Here is an 18,000-nt window from a genome sequence, read left to right on the forward strand (position 1 = left end):
ATGCACCATGCGAGACCCTCACTGGACAGCCCAGATCAATCACTGTAACCAGAAGCAGCCCCACAGGGCGTGCTGTCTCCTCAGTATGCCAGCATGCCCCCTCCCTCTTTCCCTTTCACCCACTATTAATTGGGTGATATCTTATCACCAGCATCATTACTGAACATAATTTGCTGACTTGTAATAATGGTAATACTAAAAACAGACTGAATGACATTTACTATGTGCTGGCACTCTACAGATATATTATCTTATTCAATTCATTACTAAGGTAGGCAGTATCAGCTCTGGTTCATAAAGGTGGAAAACAAGACCCTGAACGGTTAAGAAACTTATAACGTGGCTGACATTGTAGACCTTTTAGGTCCCCCCCAACTCAGACAGTCTGTGATCCTACAATCTCTAGCTCGTTTCCTCAGCTAGGTGGCAAGCTTCCGGAGGAAAGGCACTGTGTCATATACATCTTTGCAGGAGAATCCCTTCTCTCCTCACCCCCATGTGGCCTAGCCTGAAGTGGGCAACAAATACATCAGAGGTCAATTTGTGGAGGTAACCTGGCAAACACTCCTGAGCCTCTGAGGCCCCCAAAGTATCCTTTGAGTCCTGCAAGCCTGAGTGTCCCTGCTCATAAGCTTGGACTCTCTCTTTTTCCATCAAGACTGCCCAGTGGAGTTTCTACCAAGCAACACTGAGACTCCTCAGAGTGTCCCAAAGCAACTCACAGACACTTATAAATGAGTCCTGTGGGCATTTTCCCCAAGGTCTTTCCCAAAAGAGATGATTATTTCATGTTCCCCATCATTTTTGTTTGTTTTGCTAATTAATATTTAAAAAAAAAAGAGATTAATATACGAAATAACAAAGTCATTGCAACTTAGGCTAGAGATTGCTATTCAACAAGACACACTTCTGCTGATGTTTTAAGGTATTTGGAGGATGTATCTTTAAAGAGACTTCCTCATTTTCCCCCAGCTTTTCTGAGGTATAATTGGCAAATAAAATTGTAAGATCTTTAAACAACGTGATGACTTGATACGCCTATACACTGTGAAAGGATCCCCTCCAACTAGTTAAGTAACACATGCATCACCCCATTATTTACCACTTTTTTGGGGGAGGAGGACTTTTAACTTCTACCCTTTTAACAAATTTCAAGTATATAGTATGGTGTTATCAACTAGAGTCACCATGTTTTACATTTGATCCTCGGATTTTTCATCATATAACTGAAATTATATACCGTTTTACCAGCCTCCATTTCCCTCACACCTAAGCCTCTGGCACCTACTTCTCAACATCCTGTTTCTAGGGGTTCGACTTTTTTTTTTTTTTTTTTTTTTGGATTCCACATATAAGGGATGCCAGGCAGTATTTATCTTTCTCTGTCTAGTTTATTGCACTTAGTAGAATGCCCTCCAGCTCCATTCATACTGTCACAAATGCCAGGATTCCTTCCTTTTTAAGGCTGAATAATATTCCAGTACACACACTTTCCTTGATTTATTCATCCATTGACAGACACTTGGGTTGTTTCCACCTCTTGGCTATTGTGAATATTGTGAATAATGCTGCAGTAAACATGGGAATGCAGGTATCTCTTCCAAGATGGAAATACAACCTAAATTCACATGTCCTTGTAAAGCCACAAACAAATGTATTTCAAAAAGCAGCTATAGCAGTGCATAGTAAGAGAATCCTACCCGGGCAACAGTTCTCTACCAAGTAACTACATGGCAATTAGTACCATGCAAGGCACAACGGGAGACAGAAGGGTATGAATCCCAGGCTGAAAGGAGCTTATGGGAAAACAAAAACTAAGTGTGAAGGAACCAGAGTGAAGTAAAAAAAAAAAGAAACAAACAAACAAACAAAAAAACAAAAAACGCCTAAACAAACACTGTATTTAACCCAGGGTTCAGTGGGGTGATATAGTAAGATTTGAAAGAACGGAGGGCCACCTGGGTGGCTCAGACGGCTAAGCATCTGATTCTTGTTTTCGGCTCAGGTTATGATCTCAGGGTCCTGAGATAGAGTCTGAGTGGGCTCCATGCCCACTGGAGTCTGCTTGAGATTCTCCCTCTCTCCTTCTCCCCTTGCCCCATACCCCTCCACTCACAGGCACTCTCTCTCAAATTAATTTTAAAAACTAAAAAAAAAGAGAGAGAGAGAGAGAGAAAGGAGGAAAAGATAACTGGGCATAAGGGTTAGGGTGGAAAAGTTTCCGGGAGGAAGCCTGGAACAATGGGATGGATCAATGGAAAGAATATTCCTGGATGGCTGACCAGTCTAAACAAAGGCCAGGAGGTAGAAATCAGTTTGCTCCATGTAGAAAGAGGAGTGAAAGCCTGGTCTCATTGGTGCTGAGAGGATTTTAGTGAGAAGGAGAACTCAGTTGGATCTGTTTTAAAGGACCTGAAAGTCAGGGAGAGGAGTTCACATTTGCTTTGAATGTCAGGGAGCAAAGTTTACATTGCCCTGTGTATCAGGTAGGGATTTTGTTTAGTTGTAGCCACAGAACTCTGCATACATTGTCTTAATGAAGTAAAGGATTTGTTTTGTTAAATAACCAGAAGACCAGCACCAAGAGGGTCACTGCAGTTTCATACTGATAAGTGCTCTCTTCCCCTCTACTATACTTTGTGGGAAGCATTGTCATTAACTTTGTTTCATGGTTGTGATTTGACTGCTGCACTTCCAACCTCATATCCACATTCCAGAAAGAAGGAATTAAAATAGGAAAAGATAAAGCAGGTGGTTTCTGTGTTAGGAACGCAAGAGCTTTCTCAGAAATCCCTAGCCCCCGCTGCTTACATCTCATTGGCCAGAACTGCGGCACCAGACAACCCCTACCTGAAGGGATGTTGAAAAGGCTAGCACTTCGGAGGGGCACATAGTCACCACAAGCAAAATCCGGGTTCAGATCCTAAAGGTAGAAGGAGGAATGGATATAGGAGCAGAAATTAGCAAGCTCTACAAACTATGTGTAGCAATATCTATACACTATTGTTGTTGTTCCTTATTAGAGAGCTGTCTTAAGAAAAAGAGACGAATTTTCCTGATGTCCTCCGTGCTATTCCTTATGTTCCACAAATAAGTAAAACCATATGATAACTGACTTTCTCTGCTTGACTTAATTCACTCAGCATAATTTCGTCCAGTTCCATCCATGCTGATGCAAAAGTTGGGTATTCAGCAGCATGGAGGACATTAGGAGAAGGAAGGGAAAAACAAAGGGAAGGAAGTCAGATGGGGAGACGAACCACAAGAGATTACAGACTCCAGGAAACAAACTGAGGGTTTTAGAGGGGAAGGGGATAGAGGATGGGTTGGCCCATTGATGGGTATTAAGGAGGGCACATATTGCATGGAGCACTGGCTGTTATACGCAAACAATGAATCATGGAACACTGCATCAAAAACTAATGATGTACTGTATGGTGACTAACATAATAAAAAAAAATACAAATTGTATTTAAGAGTTTTAAAAAAAAGAAAAAGGGCCAAATTTTTAGGAGATTAATTTGACTCTGGTATTTAAGAAATCTTTAAAAAAGGAGAAAAATGGTCTGGAAGAGTGGATTGAAACTGTTGAAAGAAACCTAGGAGTGAAGTGGGCAACCAGACTACAGTCCTTGCTCTGGGAATGGAAACAAAGAGAGAGGCTAACAGCCATTTCTAAGAAACAGTGAACAAGATTTTCTAGCAACCACCCAACAATGCATGGCCAATGTAAAAGGTGTTGGCAAGTTGACTTCTTGGTTCCCTCCCTCCTTCCCTTTCTTCCTTATCTTTTACATAAAATTAGTATTGGGGATTTGTGGGAGAGAACATATTAAAGGGAGAAACTGTCAAAGAAGAATGCTAGAATGAGACACGTTGAGGTAATTACAAATCTTGGAGTATTATTACATTTTAATGTCATAAGTACTTGAGGTATGGAAAAGAGATGAGTTAGATTCAAAGTTATGGATTCTGATATGAATGTGCTCCTTTTTGGGAATGTGAGCATTGCTTTTTAGGGCCATTCTCTAAACACAACACTTAATAAGCAAGATGAACCACATCTGAAAATAAATTATGTTCCTTTTGATGACTAATCCTAAACAACAACAGAAAAGCATTGTCTATTTGTTAGGTGGGAAGTAGAAAGAAAAGAATACAAGGAAAGAACTCCACAGATTTTTTTTGTAGTTTTATCTACTAGTGCTAATGAACAGAATAAGACCATTTTATGACTAGAAAGTTATTGCAATTTGAAAATGTCTCACTTAAAACTGTTCATAAGTACCAGTCATTTTACAAGGCCGTGAAGACTCAGAGAGTTTAGGCATCAGTCCAGCCCTCAAGGGGATCCCAGTGACGTGGGCAAGCAGGTTGTTGCAGTGCTTGGGGAGGAATCAGTGTGACGGGTGTGGGCACAGACTGTGGGAGCTGAGACGAAGGAGGGACTAATTCTGTCTGAGGGCTGGAGTAGGCTTGTGCAGTGTCATAAATAGGATTGGACTTTTGCCCTGGAAGAAGCTTTTAAGCACCCTAATTACTTTAGTGCCCTGGGAGAGGACCTAATAATCCAAGGGCCTCATCCTTAGCATCCCAAATTTCCTTCTCAGCACTGGGGAGGAGCCCAGGAAAAACTCAGGGATGGGTAGCTTGAAGAAACTGGATTAGTCATATTTGCCTTTACAAATTAATTAATTAATTAATTAATTCTTTACAGAATTAATTCTATAATTACTATGAATATTTACATCAAACTCATTTAATCTGAACTTCCAAGGTTGAATGTATTTTTGTCTTATATACTCCTGGTTTTCTTAATGCAGCTCATCAAAGGTCAGCCCAATTTTCAAGTCACCGATATCTTCCTCTGGTCTGCAGGATACATGGCTAGTGGAAACTGGAGCACTAGTTGGGGAAAAGGGTAGTTTCATCTCTCTCACATTCACAGATACTCTTCCATCTGTTTTTTGTTATTCTAATGGAAGTTTTAATAATAAAAAAAAGGAAATAAAGGAATATCTTGAAAGAAATTATTTTATGTCAAAGAAATGCCATTCTGCTTCTTGTTCCCTCATATCCAGCAAATCAACCTGCCAGTTCAAGAATTCTCTATTGTAGCTCCTAGAATTTTTTTTCTCCACATCTGTTTGTCAGTTTCTTCTCCCAGACCATGAATTCCTTGAAGTTAGCTTTTGGCAAATTAGACATTATCCTCTGGCTCCCACACAGCGCAGGCACAGCGAAAGCACTTGAAGGAATTTCCTGAGTGAATGCCTTTGGGGAGGTTTCTCCATGTCTGACTCTTTGCGGTTGCTTACAGTTAACTTCCCTGGGTCCCAAAGCTGCAAACCCAAAGTCTAAACCAGGATTAACGTTGCCAGGGGCATCAAAAGACCTTGGGCAGAAAACTTGAGAAGTCCAAAGAAATGCTTCCAGAGAATTCTTAACCACTCAAAAGGAAGGGGATCCCAAGTCTAATTTTGTCTGAATGCTTGCTGTTTGAAAGCCAATATGAATTTTTCTTTTTTAGTGCAGTATTTGAGCAGCTAAGTCAGTCACGTCTGCTAAAGTATAAGTTGAAAGGGTACACAATTAAAAGTTTCTTTCCACCCAGGGAACTCCACACCCACAGGGCACTTTCCCATCTCTGTAGACTATGATGGCAACAGTCCATCCTGAATGGGTAACTTGAGTGCTGGACTCCCAAGCCTTCCTCCACCAGCCATATAGTCTACCTCCTCAGACGTAACCAGTCTTACTAGATTCTTGTATTTCCTTCCAGAGACAGGCTAAGGGTATGAGTACATGAGGAAATAAATACATTTATATATTTTCCAAGAAGGCTTTTAGTGAGTAAATCAGTAGAAAAATCAACACGAAACAGAAGACCTTAAACTTAAAAGTGTGAGGTGAAAACTGGTATCCAGGATAAAAAGTGATCATGTGTCAGAAGATAGAAATAAAGCAGGAATCTTCTCTACATAAAAATAAAAAGAAAGGGTGAGGTCACAGATCCCTTTGCCCATTAGGGTGGGCAGGCAGCTGAGATAGTGGAGCAGAGAGAGTGTTAGACTGAAGATCCTTTAGGGTGGGCATTTCCACAAAACTAATGGACATTCGCCAAGCAGATCATGGGGGAACTTGCAATTATGGGGTGACTGAGAGAAATTGTGGTGGCCTGCCTTATTGGGATATTGTTTGCTAGAACGTGGGCATGTTCTACTTCCCTTAGAGGCTCGGTGGCATTTTGATCACTGGGCATTTCCAGAGCCTTCCCATATTCACTCAAATTATTTCAGTGTAACAGAACTGGAATTCCACCTTTCAGGTCAAAGGAATAAGGCCTACACTGGCTAAGGATTCTGCATCCACAGGAAGCAAAGAGGGCCGTGCTTTCTGAAAAGCAAAACCCTAGCCATTGCTATACCTTAGCTAAACCACCTTCCTCACCAGAGTTGTTCCTGGCAGTGTATTGATGTGAAGTTGGCCTGGGATGAACTGGGACAGGGCAGGACAACCAGTTATTCCTTCTTTCAGGTAAGAACAGGGACCAGGGAACAAGAACAAGCTAAAACATGGGACTTATTAAATCAATTTCTACACAATTACTGGATCCCAACAACAGTTAATGCAGTAGGCAAGTTTCTGACTTTCTAACCAGATTGTTAGAAATATAAGATACCTACCCACAGGGAAGGTGACTAGCAACACAGGAACTAGTCAATGAGTCAGACAGACAAATGTGATAAATGTCAGAGAAGTGATGCATTTTATTCCAGCTTTGATAGAAAGGAGAGTTTCACCTGTCCATCTCCAAAAAGCCTCCAGTAAGAGAGGTTCTCTCTACCTCCTGTCCTGTACAATCTTGGGACAGTCTGGCTCATATCCAGTGTAAGGTATAAAAGACAGATGGCAGAGACTGCTCAGGTAGACCTCATGGGATAGTAGCATCTGATGGGGCTGCCATGACTCAGGATTGGGTCTGTGGGTTTGGACATTCATGTGTTCCATTTCATAAAATCACTCCATTAATCACTCTTAGAGGAAATGATTCATTCACAAGAGTTATCTGTGGACCTACATGTCAATACCAATCTATTGACTTACAAGGGGGAGAAATATCTTTCCTGATGACCAGAATTATCTATCCACTGATGGTAGACAAACATTTCAAAAATGTTGGAGGAGTAATGGAAGATTATTTACTGAATATGCAATTGGGGCCAAAAATTAGACCTTGAGGGGCGCCTGGGTGGCTCAGTGGGTTAAAGCCTCTGCCTTTCGCTCAGGTCATGATCCCAGGGTCCTGAGATCGGGCCCCGCATTGGGCTCTCTGCTTGGCAGGGAGCCTGCTTCCTCCTCTCTCTCTCTCTCTCTCTGCCTGCCTCTCTGCCTACTTGTGATCTCTGTCTGTCAAATGTATAAATAAAAAAAATCTAAAAAAAAAAAATTAGACCTTGAAGTGTAATTTAAAGCACCATCCCTGCCCCCATAATATTCACACGGAATAGAAAACATACAAAGCAAAACAAACAAACAAAAAAGCTGGTATATCTGCCACATTCAAAGTCTTCCCTTTGGAAAGATCAATATTAAGATCATCAAATACTTGTAACTGAGTTCCCCTCTTCATATATCATATGCATATTATTGGATGCATTCCAAAGATAAGACTTGATTAGAGGGTGGAGTCTGCTAGCCCTGACTAGTATTTTCCAAATATCCTCAGTTACTTTTTTTATACTAATGTGCAGAGTAGCATTTTGGGGGTATGTTTCTTTTATATTTTTAAACTTATTTTTAATTTACATACTGTAAAATTCATTTGAGTTCTAGGAGCTTTGACAAATAGAGTTGTGTAACCACCACTAGAATTAAGATACAAAACAGTTCTTCACACCCCTCTCCCAAAAATACAGCCTTGAGTTATGCTGTTAAGATAGGTTTCTTCCATAGATGGCTATCCTCATTTATTATGTGTTAATTCTTACCACCCTTGCTTGCCAGAGGGTCATATTTTCTGGCATTAGCTATCTATTCTAAGGCCTACCTAACAGAATATGCTGTCATTCCCAGAGATAGACAAAACTAAGCTTTATAAAATGCATGTGTATATTTGCTTAGCTAGAAGGGGTTATATCAAATGTACTTCATCTATGAAAATAAAACCAAAAAACAAACAAAAAACCCTGACATATATTCTAAGGATAATTCCCCCAAAAGAAAGTAGGAAAAAATTTTAACATTCCAGTTACAGCTCCATCCACAAGAAATATGTTAGCTCTGAGGGTTGGGAAGGAAAACTGCTAAGTCACATCTCCAATTCATTTCCTTCCTTTAAATGGGTCACGAGGGCAGAGATAACCCCAACACCCTAGCAGCTGTTCCAGGGCTCAAGTAATTCTATTCACTCCTGCTTTCCAGAAACTTGATCTAGGCATTAACACTTTCCTAAATGAAACCCACATCTCTTTATTTTTTCCCACATCTACTTAATTTATGCACGTTAATAGCTGAATTTGTCACTGTTTTAATAAGACCTTTTTAGTGTACATGTCAATATATATGGTATATATGCATACTCAGCATGGACAATCTAAACAATGAAAAACTAAACGACTTTAACTATGTAATGTCCTGGTGATTTCTAGAAACTTAAGAAAATAAATTATGTGAGTTCAATTAACTGTTTTACATGTAAATAGGTCTTGTCACCAATTAATATCTTCTGACCACCATGCTGTAGGCTGACAGATTACTTTATAACAAAATGGGAGGAATTTGGGTTTATAAATTAAATAAGGGCCAGAAGGCCATCCAGAAGGGCCCTACCTGGGATCTTGCTAGCAGGTAGCTGGTTATCTCTTCTTAGGTATACCACTAATCCAGGGTGTGACAAGGCAGACAATTCCTTTCTTTAGAACATATTGCCTTATTTGCCAGCTGCATACAGAGACCCTTCTATTCCTGCCAATCACAGGAATACAAGACTGAATCCTTATTTGCCAAATATACACAGATGAGGAACTCAGCAATACAACTACATATATATAAAGACAATATTGTTCCATCATTACAATGTTTAATTCTAAGATTCAAAGTTCTTTTATTATCAAAATCACAAAGAACCAGGTGATCCAATAACACCTTGCTTTGGAGGAATGTTACAAAACCTTCTTGCATGAACAGAATCCATGTATCTCCCATCCTGCCTTCCTGATTCCTTCCCCCTCAACTCCCTACCCTTTGCTTCTCTTAGCACTGTTGCTTTTTCTTAAATGTCTCCTCAATGCCCACCTCCTCCCTGCTTCCATCTTTGTTGAGAGCAGTGCTCCAGGTAGACCACATAAGAAAGTGCCACTCTCTCAAATCAAAAAGGAAGCCAATGTCTCCAATAGCAAGATGTAACATTTTCCAATGAAATGTGGAAAGCTTCAAGGAATAAAGAATGTGAGAGAATATTTTTCCATGAATTTCAAGATGAACAAAAATCAGTGTTATGGAGTTAAGGTAAGCATATCTGCCTCCGGCATGCTGACTCACCATGACTCTTCTGATACCATTTACTGGAATGACCTTAGATTCGAGTGAGAACCACAAAATACCAGTAATTTTATCTGGGGAATATTTATATTTTAGTGCAGTAGGTGAATTCCTGATTAAAGGGCATTATTAGAAGAATTTTTTTTTTCCCAAACTAAATGTGGTTTCATCTTAGGCCTTGCGTTTCTAATTGGTCCTTATGGCTCAGAAGGAGATTTTATTTTTGTTTTTAAAATCCTTTCATTCCCCATTTCCTCATCCCTAACTCTTGTGGATAATACCCATGAAAGAAGACATCTTAAGTCCCAGATTCTTCTAACACAGATCAACCCAGTATTTTCCTCCTGAAATTATTTGCTTCCTGATTTACAGCCCATTTGCCTTGGTGATTGAGTATACAAAGAAGAAAGTCAGGGACATTCTCGGATAGTAGCAATGAAAATCTGTGATTGTTTTTAAACCTCCACACTCACCTCACAGTGCAAAATGTGGACTGCTACTACCGTTTCAAATATCTCCTTTGGGTGGAAGAGCACAGGATGACTACTTAGTCTTGGTCTAGGTTTCACATTCTTGATCCACGCCCCCCCCCCTTTCTAAAGTAGGCTCCATACAGGGCTTGACTCACACCCCTGAGATCAAGGCCTGAGCTGAGATTAAGAGGCAGATGCTTGACTGACTGAGTCACCCAGGCGCCCGTGCCCCCAAAGGTTTGTCTTTCTAGTCACTCTTGCCTGTTGGCCTTTTGGGACATCTGTTTTCCGACTGGGTTGCAGACCCTTATAAAGCACTTTGAGGATGGCTCCCCAGCATTAGCTTCCATATACTTTGTATCCTGGAAATAGCCAGGATGTAGGGCTTATCCTGATTTGAGGATCAGGTCAGGGAAGGCAGCCTTGGAAACTGAGGAGGGTAAGCAATAGCACACACAAGGTATATATTTCAAGTTCCTCCCACAATAACTACCTGAGGGTTTATGAGTGTGCTCATGCTCTGATTAGGGATGTCTCAAAAAGTCATCTGAATGCTAAATAAAGATAAAATTATACATCGAAAAGTTCCATATGGAGACTAAAAACAAGAGCTTTCCGCCCTTCTCGCAACCCACAGCAATTTTTTGAGCATTTCCTTGGCATTCGGCACTGTGCTGGGTGAACAAAACAGACCCAGTTCCTGCCCTCACAGTCTAGCAGGAATTGTGAGAGCCACTGTTGGCTCAGCACTGTCCTAAATACCTGAGACTTGGGGTTTGACAAACAGATCCTCCTGTCTCTGGGAAGGTGACCTCTGATATTAGACTGGGGGCAATCCTTCAGCTTCCCACAGACTGGCTGAAGACCTTACAAGCCCACCACATCCCTTTGGTCCCCACTCACCAAACCCATCTGTTCTTTTTTTTTTTTTCCTCTTAAGAGATGTACAATGTATAATTTCACTTTTTATTTTGAAAAAAAGTTCAATTTACAGAAAACTGTAAGATTACATCTGCAAATGAAAGAGACTTTCATTTCTCTTAAGAGATGTACAATGTATGCATGTATAAGTATTTATTGAACAAATCATTTGACAGTAAGTTGCCATCTGTTCTTAATGTAGGCCCAGAGCCATCACCATAAAAGGAAAGACAGCCAGAGAGAAGGGCTGGGGGAGTAGTCTCAAACCAGAAGTTTGATCCCCACACTGAATGAATACCCATGTCCTGACCTCACCCACTGGCCTGTTGTAGTGTGGTTCACATCCACTGCTGTGACAAGATCAACTCAGGGCTAATGAGTCCAGTCTATGTTCTGACCTGCAAAGCAGAGACCCAGAGGCTGACCAAGAGCTTCAGCATGGAAGAGAGATGCTGTCAGCCAGCATCTGTCTACTGATCACAACAGCAATCATTCCCTCCTGTCCACTCTTTCTTACCCCTCGAGAGTACCATGCTGTCTAGTGTTTAACACACTTTCACATACATGCTCTATTTTAAGTTTCTAACAACCTAGTGGGGATATCCCAACTCCCAAGGAAACCAAGCCCCAAAGTTAACTTGCTCAGTTCCTCACAGCTGCTAACACAAAGAATTCAAATCTAGATCCTCAGCCTCCAAAGCAAAGCTCCAAACTATCCCACAGGTGGCTATTCTACAATTTCAGTTCTTCTTTTTTGCATATGGTCTTGCTCATCCTAGTTGGGAACGGTCTTACGATATGCCAGTTTTCTGGGGGAAGCCACGGGTTACTGGCCAGAGGAGGACCTGCCATTCCCCAGTCCTCTGCCTTTGACCAAGAAGATGACTGTGTCACTCAGATCTCTGTTGCTGCCTGAATGGGAATCCATTCTTGCCGCCTGAATGGGAATCCCTATCTGCCATGGATGCCTGTGGACATATTTTTAGAAATAGAGAGGAGTCTGTGGGTGGCCCACATTGAGGATTTCTAGGAGTTTGTTAATATTTTTGTAGAGGCCAGAGTTGTAAGTTGACTGATTTCAAGATAAATTACCTCCTGGGGAAAACATCCTTTCCCTGTTCTTCCCTTCAACATTCCCCACCCCCAGTGAGTTTGCTTTTTGTGGTTTTCTTTCACCCCTTAGGGCTTCTCCTTAGCACCCTGTGCTCAGAAGACAGGGATATTAATAACTAGCAGCAGCTACGGCTGATTTCTCTCTCAAGAGGGCTGAGAGGAAGCAGATCCAGTTCTCCTTGACCTCTGTAGGGACTGGTAGTATCCCTTAAGATCTTTATGCAGAGGGGATTACTGTTTTAAAGTTCTGGGAAAATGCCCGTGGATGGATCTCAATGCCTTTTTAAAGCTCCTGAATTAATTATCTTATTCTAGAATAGGCACACTACTGTTTCAGGGGGAGGGTATGTATACACACAAGTCAGAAACTGGGGAAAATTTTAATCATATTAAAATAGGGAGGAAATTAAAATGCATATACAGAAAATCTCTGCATTTGGGGGCCACAACTCTGCTGTTGATGTTTAAAAACACAATATCTCTGTTCAACAATGTTTCTTTGCCATACTAGGTTGATGGTGATAAAATGCAAATGCTGAAAATAAGTATGCTTTTGAAATTAGTATTGTATTAAAAATGCCACCTCTAATACAGTAAAGTGACTCAATTAGTAGACTACACCACAACTAAAAACAAAGATACTAAACAAAGATACTAAAAAAAGGCAATAATAATGTGTATATACCAAAACACCTTCTGTTTCAAAATTAGTGGTAACATCCATTTTCATGTAAGTAGCTTTCTAGTAGAAGATATAACACATGGTATAGAGATACCAGACATCATTAGCCATGCATTATTTAATACCTTCTTAACAAGAAAATACACGCACAAAAAATTAAAATCAGTGCTAAATAAGCAAGCTCTTGCTCTTAATTACTAAGTTCCAAACCCATGGAAAGAAGACAAAGCACCACATAAATACAAAGCAAAGATTAATGCCATTATTTTTTCATTTTCTGATGATTTTATGTAGCAGTTTTAAGTAATGCCCAAATATTCATATAATAAAAACATATTTTTTCTCTCAGTTGGCTCATCTGTATATGGAATTGGTAATCCAATGTAAAAAGACCCATTCTGTTTTAATTGTGCTTCAGTTTTCAAACCTCCCATGAAGACACATGTGCAATTTTGGGAATATCTAGGTCCTTGTGAATCTACATTTGGTCCATCAAGGACTGAAGAAAATCAGTAGAAGCTGTTGGTTCCCTCACCCTGGGACCCTCACCCTACATTGCTCAGCATGTAGCCATTCTCACAGGGCCAGGGCCCTAGGTATCCTATTCAAGTTCAGAGGACTTCTGTACAAAGGGCCTCCCTGGAAACATGGAGTCAGAACCACTTGGTTCTTTCTACCACTTATCCACATGAGGAGTGTAGAAAAATGGCAAGGAGACACGTGAAAGGAAGCAGAGTCCTTGGTTTACACTCCAGCTCACAGGCTCTCCCCCACATACCTGATGTAGTCACCAGGATGCAGTCAGTAACCGGCTCAGCAAGGAAATGTCACACACCTCAGGAATCACTGAAAGTCAGGCTTTACCCGGACACCTGTGTGAAGGAGGAGAGGCAAGCACAGTTTTAGAGATCCATAATCTTGGAAATTTGCACCTGAGGTTGCTCCAGGTGGAAGCTAAAAATGCAAAAGTTGCCAAGATGACTCTGTGACATTGGCTTATAGGCTTTTCTGGATCCCATTGACCTCGTCCACTTGATGTACCCCGGCAGCATATCTTGCTTGGAATGGGTAACTCAGAGAATCTGAGATCCCAGTTAAGCAGGCAAATCTCTTCACCTGTGTGGACCTGCATACTCCCCACCCTCCAGTAGCCAAGGCCCCCAAGACAGAGAGGGGCAGGGGAAAATTGGTTCCTTCAGAACACAAACAACCCCAAAGACAAATATAAGTCAATACTAACAGATGACAGTTCCATCTCAGGCTATCAGAATGGGTCCCAGTTCTGACTCCTGCCCAGACCAGCTGGGGCTTCAGCATGTCCCTTCATCTGTCTGGGTCTTGCTTTCTTCTTCTTCTTTTTTTTTTTTTTTTTGGTAATTTCATCTTAAGGCACAATGGCTGGTTGAACTCTCAGGTTTCTTCCCAGTTCAGTGTACTCTCATGCCCTCCCCGCCAAACCCGAGCTAGGATTCTGTGGCTATGGATTTAGACTGAACCTCTAGGGTCCCAATCCAGGAGGCCAGGGCTCTCCAGGAAATGGGTCTGTAAGGGGTAAAAAAAAAAATACTTCAAACAGCCCTAGGACAAGTGAGGGTGAGTAGTAAAGAAGCATCACTCTTCATAAATTAGTACTGATACATAGCCAGAACCCTTCAGGGGAAAAAAGGGACTCTTTTTTGGGACTCTTTTTTTAAACAGCAAGTTTCTTTCTCTTTAAAGGAAAATTGCCAAGGATGCAGAAGGAAATGAAGATGATCAAAGATGAGGATGTGCATTTCAGTTTGGGTGTGAAGAGAGCCCCCTCCTTTCCCCACTGCCTGCAGCCAGTGGTTTCCCGAGGGAAAGCTCCCCAAAGGCACCCCTTCCCAGAAGCTCTCCGGGGACCTTTTTCCCAATTTCGGTATGAGCCTCCTCCGGGACACCTAGATGGATTCCCGGGCGTCTTTGAAGGAGGAGGGTCCCGGAAACGGAAGAGCATGCCCACTAAGATGCCGTACAACCACCCCGCGGAAGAGGCCCCGCTCTCCCTCCACGCTGAGGAGAGCAAAAACCAAGGCCCTCCCAGCCTCCCTCTGCTCTTTCCGCAGCCCCCGCGCCCCAAGTATGACTCGCAAATGATCGACCTGTGCAACGTGGGCTTCCAATTCTACCGCACCCTGGAACACTTGGGAGGCAAGCCCGTCAAGCAGGAGCCCGTGAAGCCCAGCGCCCTGTGGCCCCAGCCGGCCCCCGCCCCGTTCCTGCCCACGCCCTACCCCTACTACCCCAAAGTGCCCCCTGGGCTCATGTTCCCCTTCTTCATGCCCTCGGCCTCCCCCTTCCCCTTCGGCCGCCACACCTTCCTGCCCAAGCAGCCCCCGGAAGTGCTGCTGCCGCGCAAAGCCGAACCTCCGGAGAGCGAGGAGACCAAGCAGAAGGTGGAGCGGGTGGACGTGAACGTGCGCATCGACGACAGCTACTACGTGGACGTGGGCGGGGCGCAGAAGCGCTGGCAGTGCCCCACCTGCGAGAAGTCCTACACCTCCAAGTACAACCTGGTCACCCACATCCTGGGCCACAGCGGGATTAAGCCGCACGCGTGCACGCGCTGCGGGAAGCTCTTCAAGCAGCTCAGTCACCTGCACACCCACATGCTGACCCACCAGGGCACGCGGCCCCACAAATGCCAGGTGTGCCACAAGGCCTTCACGCAGACCAGCCACCTGAAGCGCCACATGATGCAGCACAGCGAGGTGAAGCCGCACAACTGCCGCGTGTGCGGCCGCGGCTTCGCCTACCCCAGCGAGCTCAAGGCCCACGAGGCCAAGCACGCCAGCGGGCGCGATAATATCTGCGTCGAGTGCGGCCTCGACTTCCCCACATTGGCCCAGCTCAAGAGGCACCTCACCACGCACCGCGGCCCCATCCAGTACAGCTGCTCCGAGTGCGACAAGACCTTCCAGTACCCGAGCCAGCTGCAGAACCACATGATGAAGCACAAGGACATCCGGCCCTACATCTGCTCCGAGTGCGGCATGGAGTTCGTGCAGCCCCACCACCTCAAGCAGCACTCCCTCACCCACAAGGTACCGTGGGTTCTGCCGGCCCCAGGGGCGGGCACTTGGGGAGCAGGCGCAGAGCCCTGGTTAGGGGCGGGGTGGAGGGGGCCAGGGCCCCTTCGCTGCCCCCGCTTAGGACTGGAGGGGCAAGGGGCTGCTTCCCTGAGTCCTCACCTCCTTCCTCCCCTTGGTCGAGACACCAGAAGTAAGTCGTTTCCCATCCAGCCTTCTAGAGTCTAAGATGGGCCTCGAAATAAATAATGTGGCCAGTTTGGAAAGGAGAGTGAGGAAGGCCAAAGGAAACAACAGGTCCTTGTTCTGTTGCTTCTTAGCCTCCTACAAACCCTAAAATTCGGTGTCTGGAAACCTCATCCAGGGCACTAGCCTGGGTTCTTAGGCCTCATTTACCCAAGACCAGCTCTGTGCCTGGGATATACTCATCAGAGCCTTCTTCTAGATATTTCTCTTGGTGCCTTTGCTGCTGGAGCAGTGGCTACATTTTGGGTTGTTTTCTCCCTTCACTGTGAGAACTGCTTCATATGTACATGGCTCTGGGTCCAGCAAGGCCTGTGCTTCCCGTAGCAGAGCCCCCGGCTGGTTGCCTGCAGTGCCCTGTGGTGTCTTTTGTGGGAGGCATGAGATAGCATCCTTCTGTTTGCTTTGGTTTTATCTTCCCTGGGCTCAGGTCTTTAAGGGGGAAATACAGGCCCAGGATCTAAGCTCAACCTAGTCTGCAAGCAGAGCTCTGGAGTGAGGCAGGATGAACTAATGCCAGGTCCCAGTCGTATCCCAGAAATCTTACCCTGCTAAGCTGACTTGGGTTGGCTTCGAGCTTCCAGAGAGGAACTTTGCCCCACTGACCTCTACCCTCACGCTTTTGACCTCAAGTGGTTTTCTTGGCAGAAGAGACTTCTAGTAAGCCAGCATTTCTAAAGCACTCTTTAATTCAGAAAGGTCATTGGAGGACTTTGCCCAGCCAAGATAGTATCTCTACTCTGCCATAATGAGTTTCATTTGCTAGGCTAGGACACAACATGGGCATGTTTTGGCTCTGCAGCAGAGATGAAATGGGTGGCTGCCTTGTGGGTAATGTACCACCAGCTCCTGCCCTATTAAAGGCACCATCCGGACAGGAGGCACCTGCCTAATGCAGGAGCCATCAACAAAGAACCTGTGCTGAGATTCAGCCACAAAGGGGGACCATATGCTGCTTTCAGGGGCTCCTACATGCATGGAAAAGGAGCCAAAGATGCATTTTGGAACACAAAAAAATTCTGTAAGATAGTAGAAAATGAAGTAAAAATGGATGAAACAGCCTGGTATCTGAAATGTCTCATTTGAATTAGGAAGCTAAACACATTTTAATCCACAGTGTCAGCAAACAATGAGAGGTAGTATTTACTGAACACTTCCTGTGTCACAGGCGCTTTACTTCTCATTTGATCCTCGTCAACAACTCTAAGAGCTACCTGTGGGTATCTTTTTGTTTTTTTAAGATTTTATTTTATTTATTTGACAGACAGAGATCACAAGTAGGCAGAGAGGCAGGCAGAGGCGGGGGGGGGGGGGCGGGGAGAAGGCTCCCTGCTGAGCAGAGACCCTGATGCGGGAGCTCGATCCCAGGACCCTGAGATCATGACCTGAGCCAAAGGCAGAGGCTTTAACCCACTGAGCCACCCTGGCGCCCCTACCTGTGGTTATCTTTGCTCCAGATTTGCAGATGAAGACATTGAGGCATGGGACAGTCACCCAGAATTCGGGACTCCAGCTCTTGAATGCTACTGTCAAGTGTCCCCCTTCTCCTCATTTCCCTCCTTCACTTCTGACAACTCCCATGGGCTCTCTTTCTGTGCTATCATCACTGATCCTCTTAGTGACACAGTCACTTCCTTTGTTCCCCAAGTTGTGTCCAGCCTTCTATTCACTGGAGTTGTAGGCCAGACTACATGTGAATTTTACTTGGGACACCGAATTCTCTTTAGAGAATTCCAAAAACAGTGATAAGTAGATTCTTCTCCTTGGTTGCAGGATAACAGAATCACAGACAAGAGTAGAGACAATCTTGAGAAGAAAGATGCTGAAGTAATGTTTAAAACCCATCAAGAACATAATTTTTATTAATTTTAAAATTTTAAACTCATGGCTTGAATATGCAACACATTGTTAAAATTCATCTTCTTAGGAGGCCATTAAAATTTAGGTCTCTTCCTTACCATAGATTCATACTCAC

At 43.5% G+C, this 18,000-nt stretch overlaps 1 protein-coding gene across 2 annotated transcripts in view; it reads left to right on the top strand.

Annotated features, from left to right (window-relative positions):
* Nucleotides 1–18,000, top strand: part of ZNF366 (zinc finger protein 366) — a 68,521-nt gene that overhangs the window by 32,889 nt on the left and 17,632 nt on the right. For both annotated transcript variants that reach the window (XM_046000818.1, XM_046000819.1), the window contains exon 2: nt 14,452–15,797. In XM_046000818.1, coding sequence (XP_045856774.1) covers nt 14,466–15,797 — 1,332 coding nt within the window. In that variant the 5' untranslated portion in view covers nt 14,452–14,465. The remainder of the gene's footprint in view (nt 1–14,451; nt 15,798–18,000) is intronic.

Source organism: Meles meles, chromosome 3 (assembly GCF_922984935.1).
Source record: "Meles meles chromosome 3, mMelMel3.1 paternal haplotype, whole genome shotgun sequence".
Taxonomy (NCBI): domain Eukaryota; kingdom Metazoa; phylum Chordata; class Mammalia; order Carnivora; family Mustelidae; genus Meles; species Meles meles.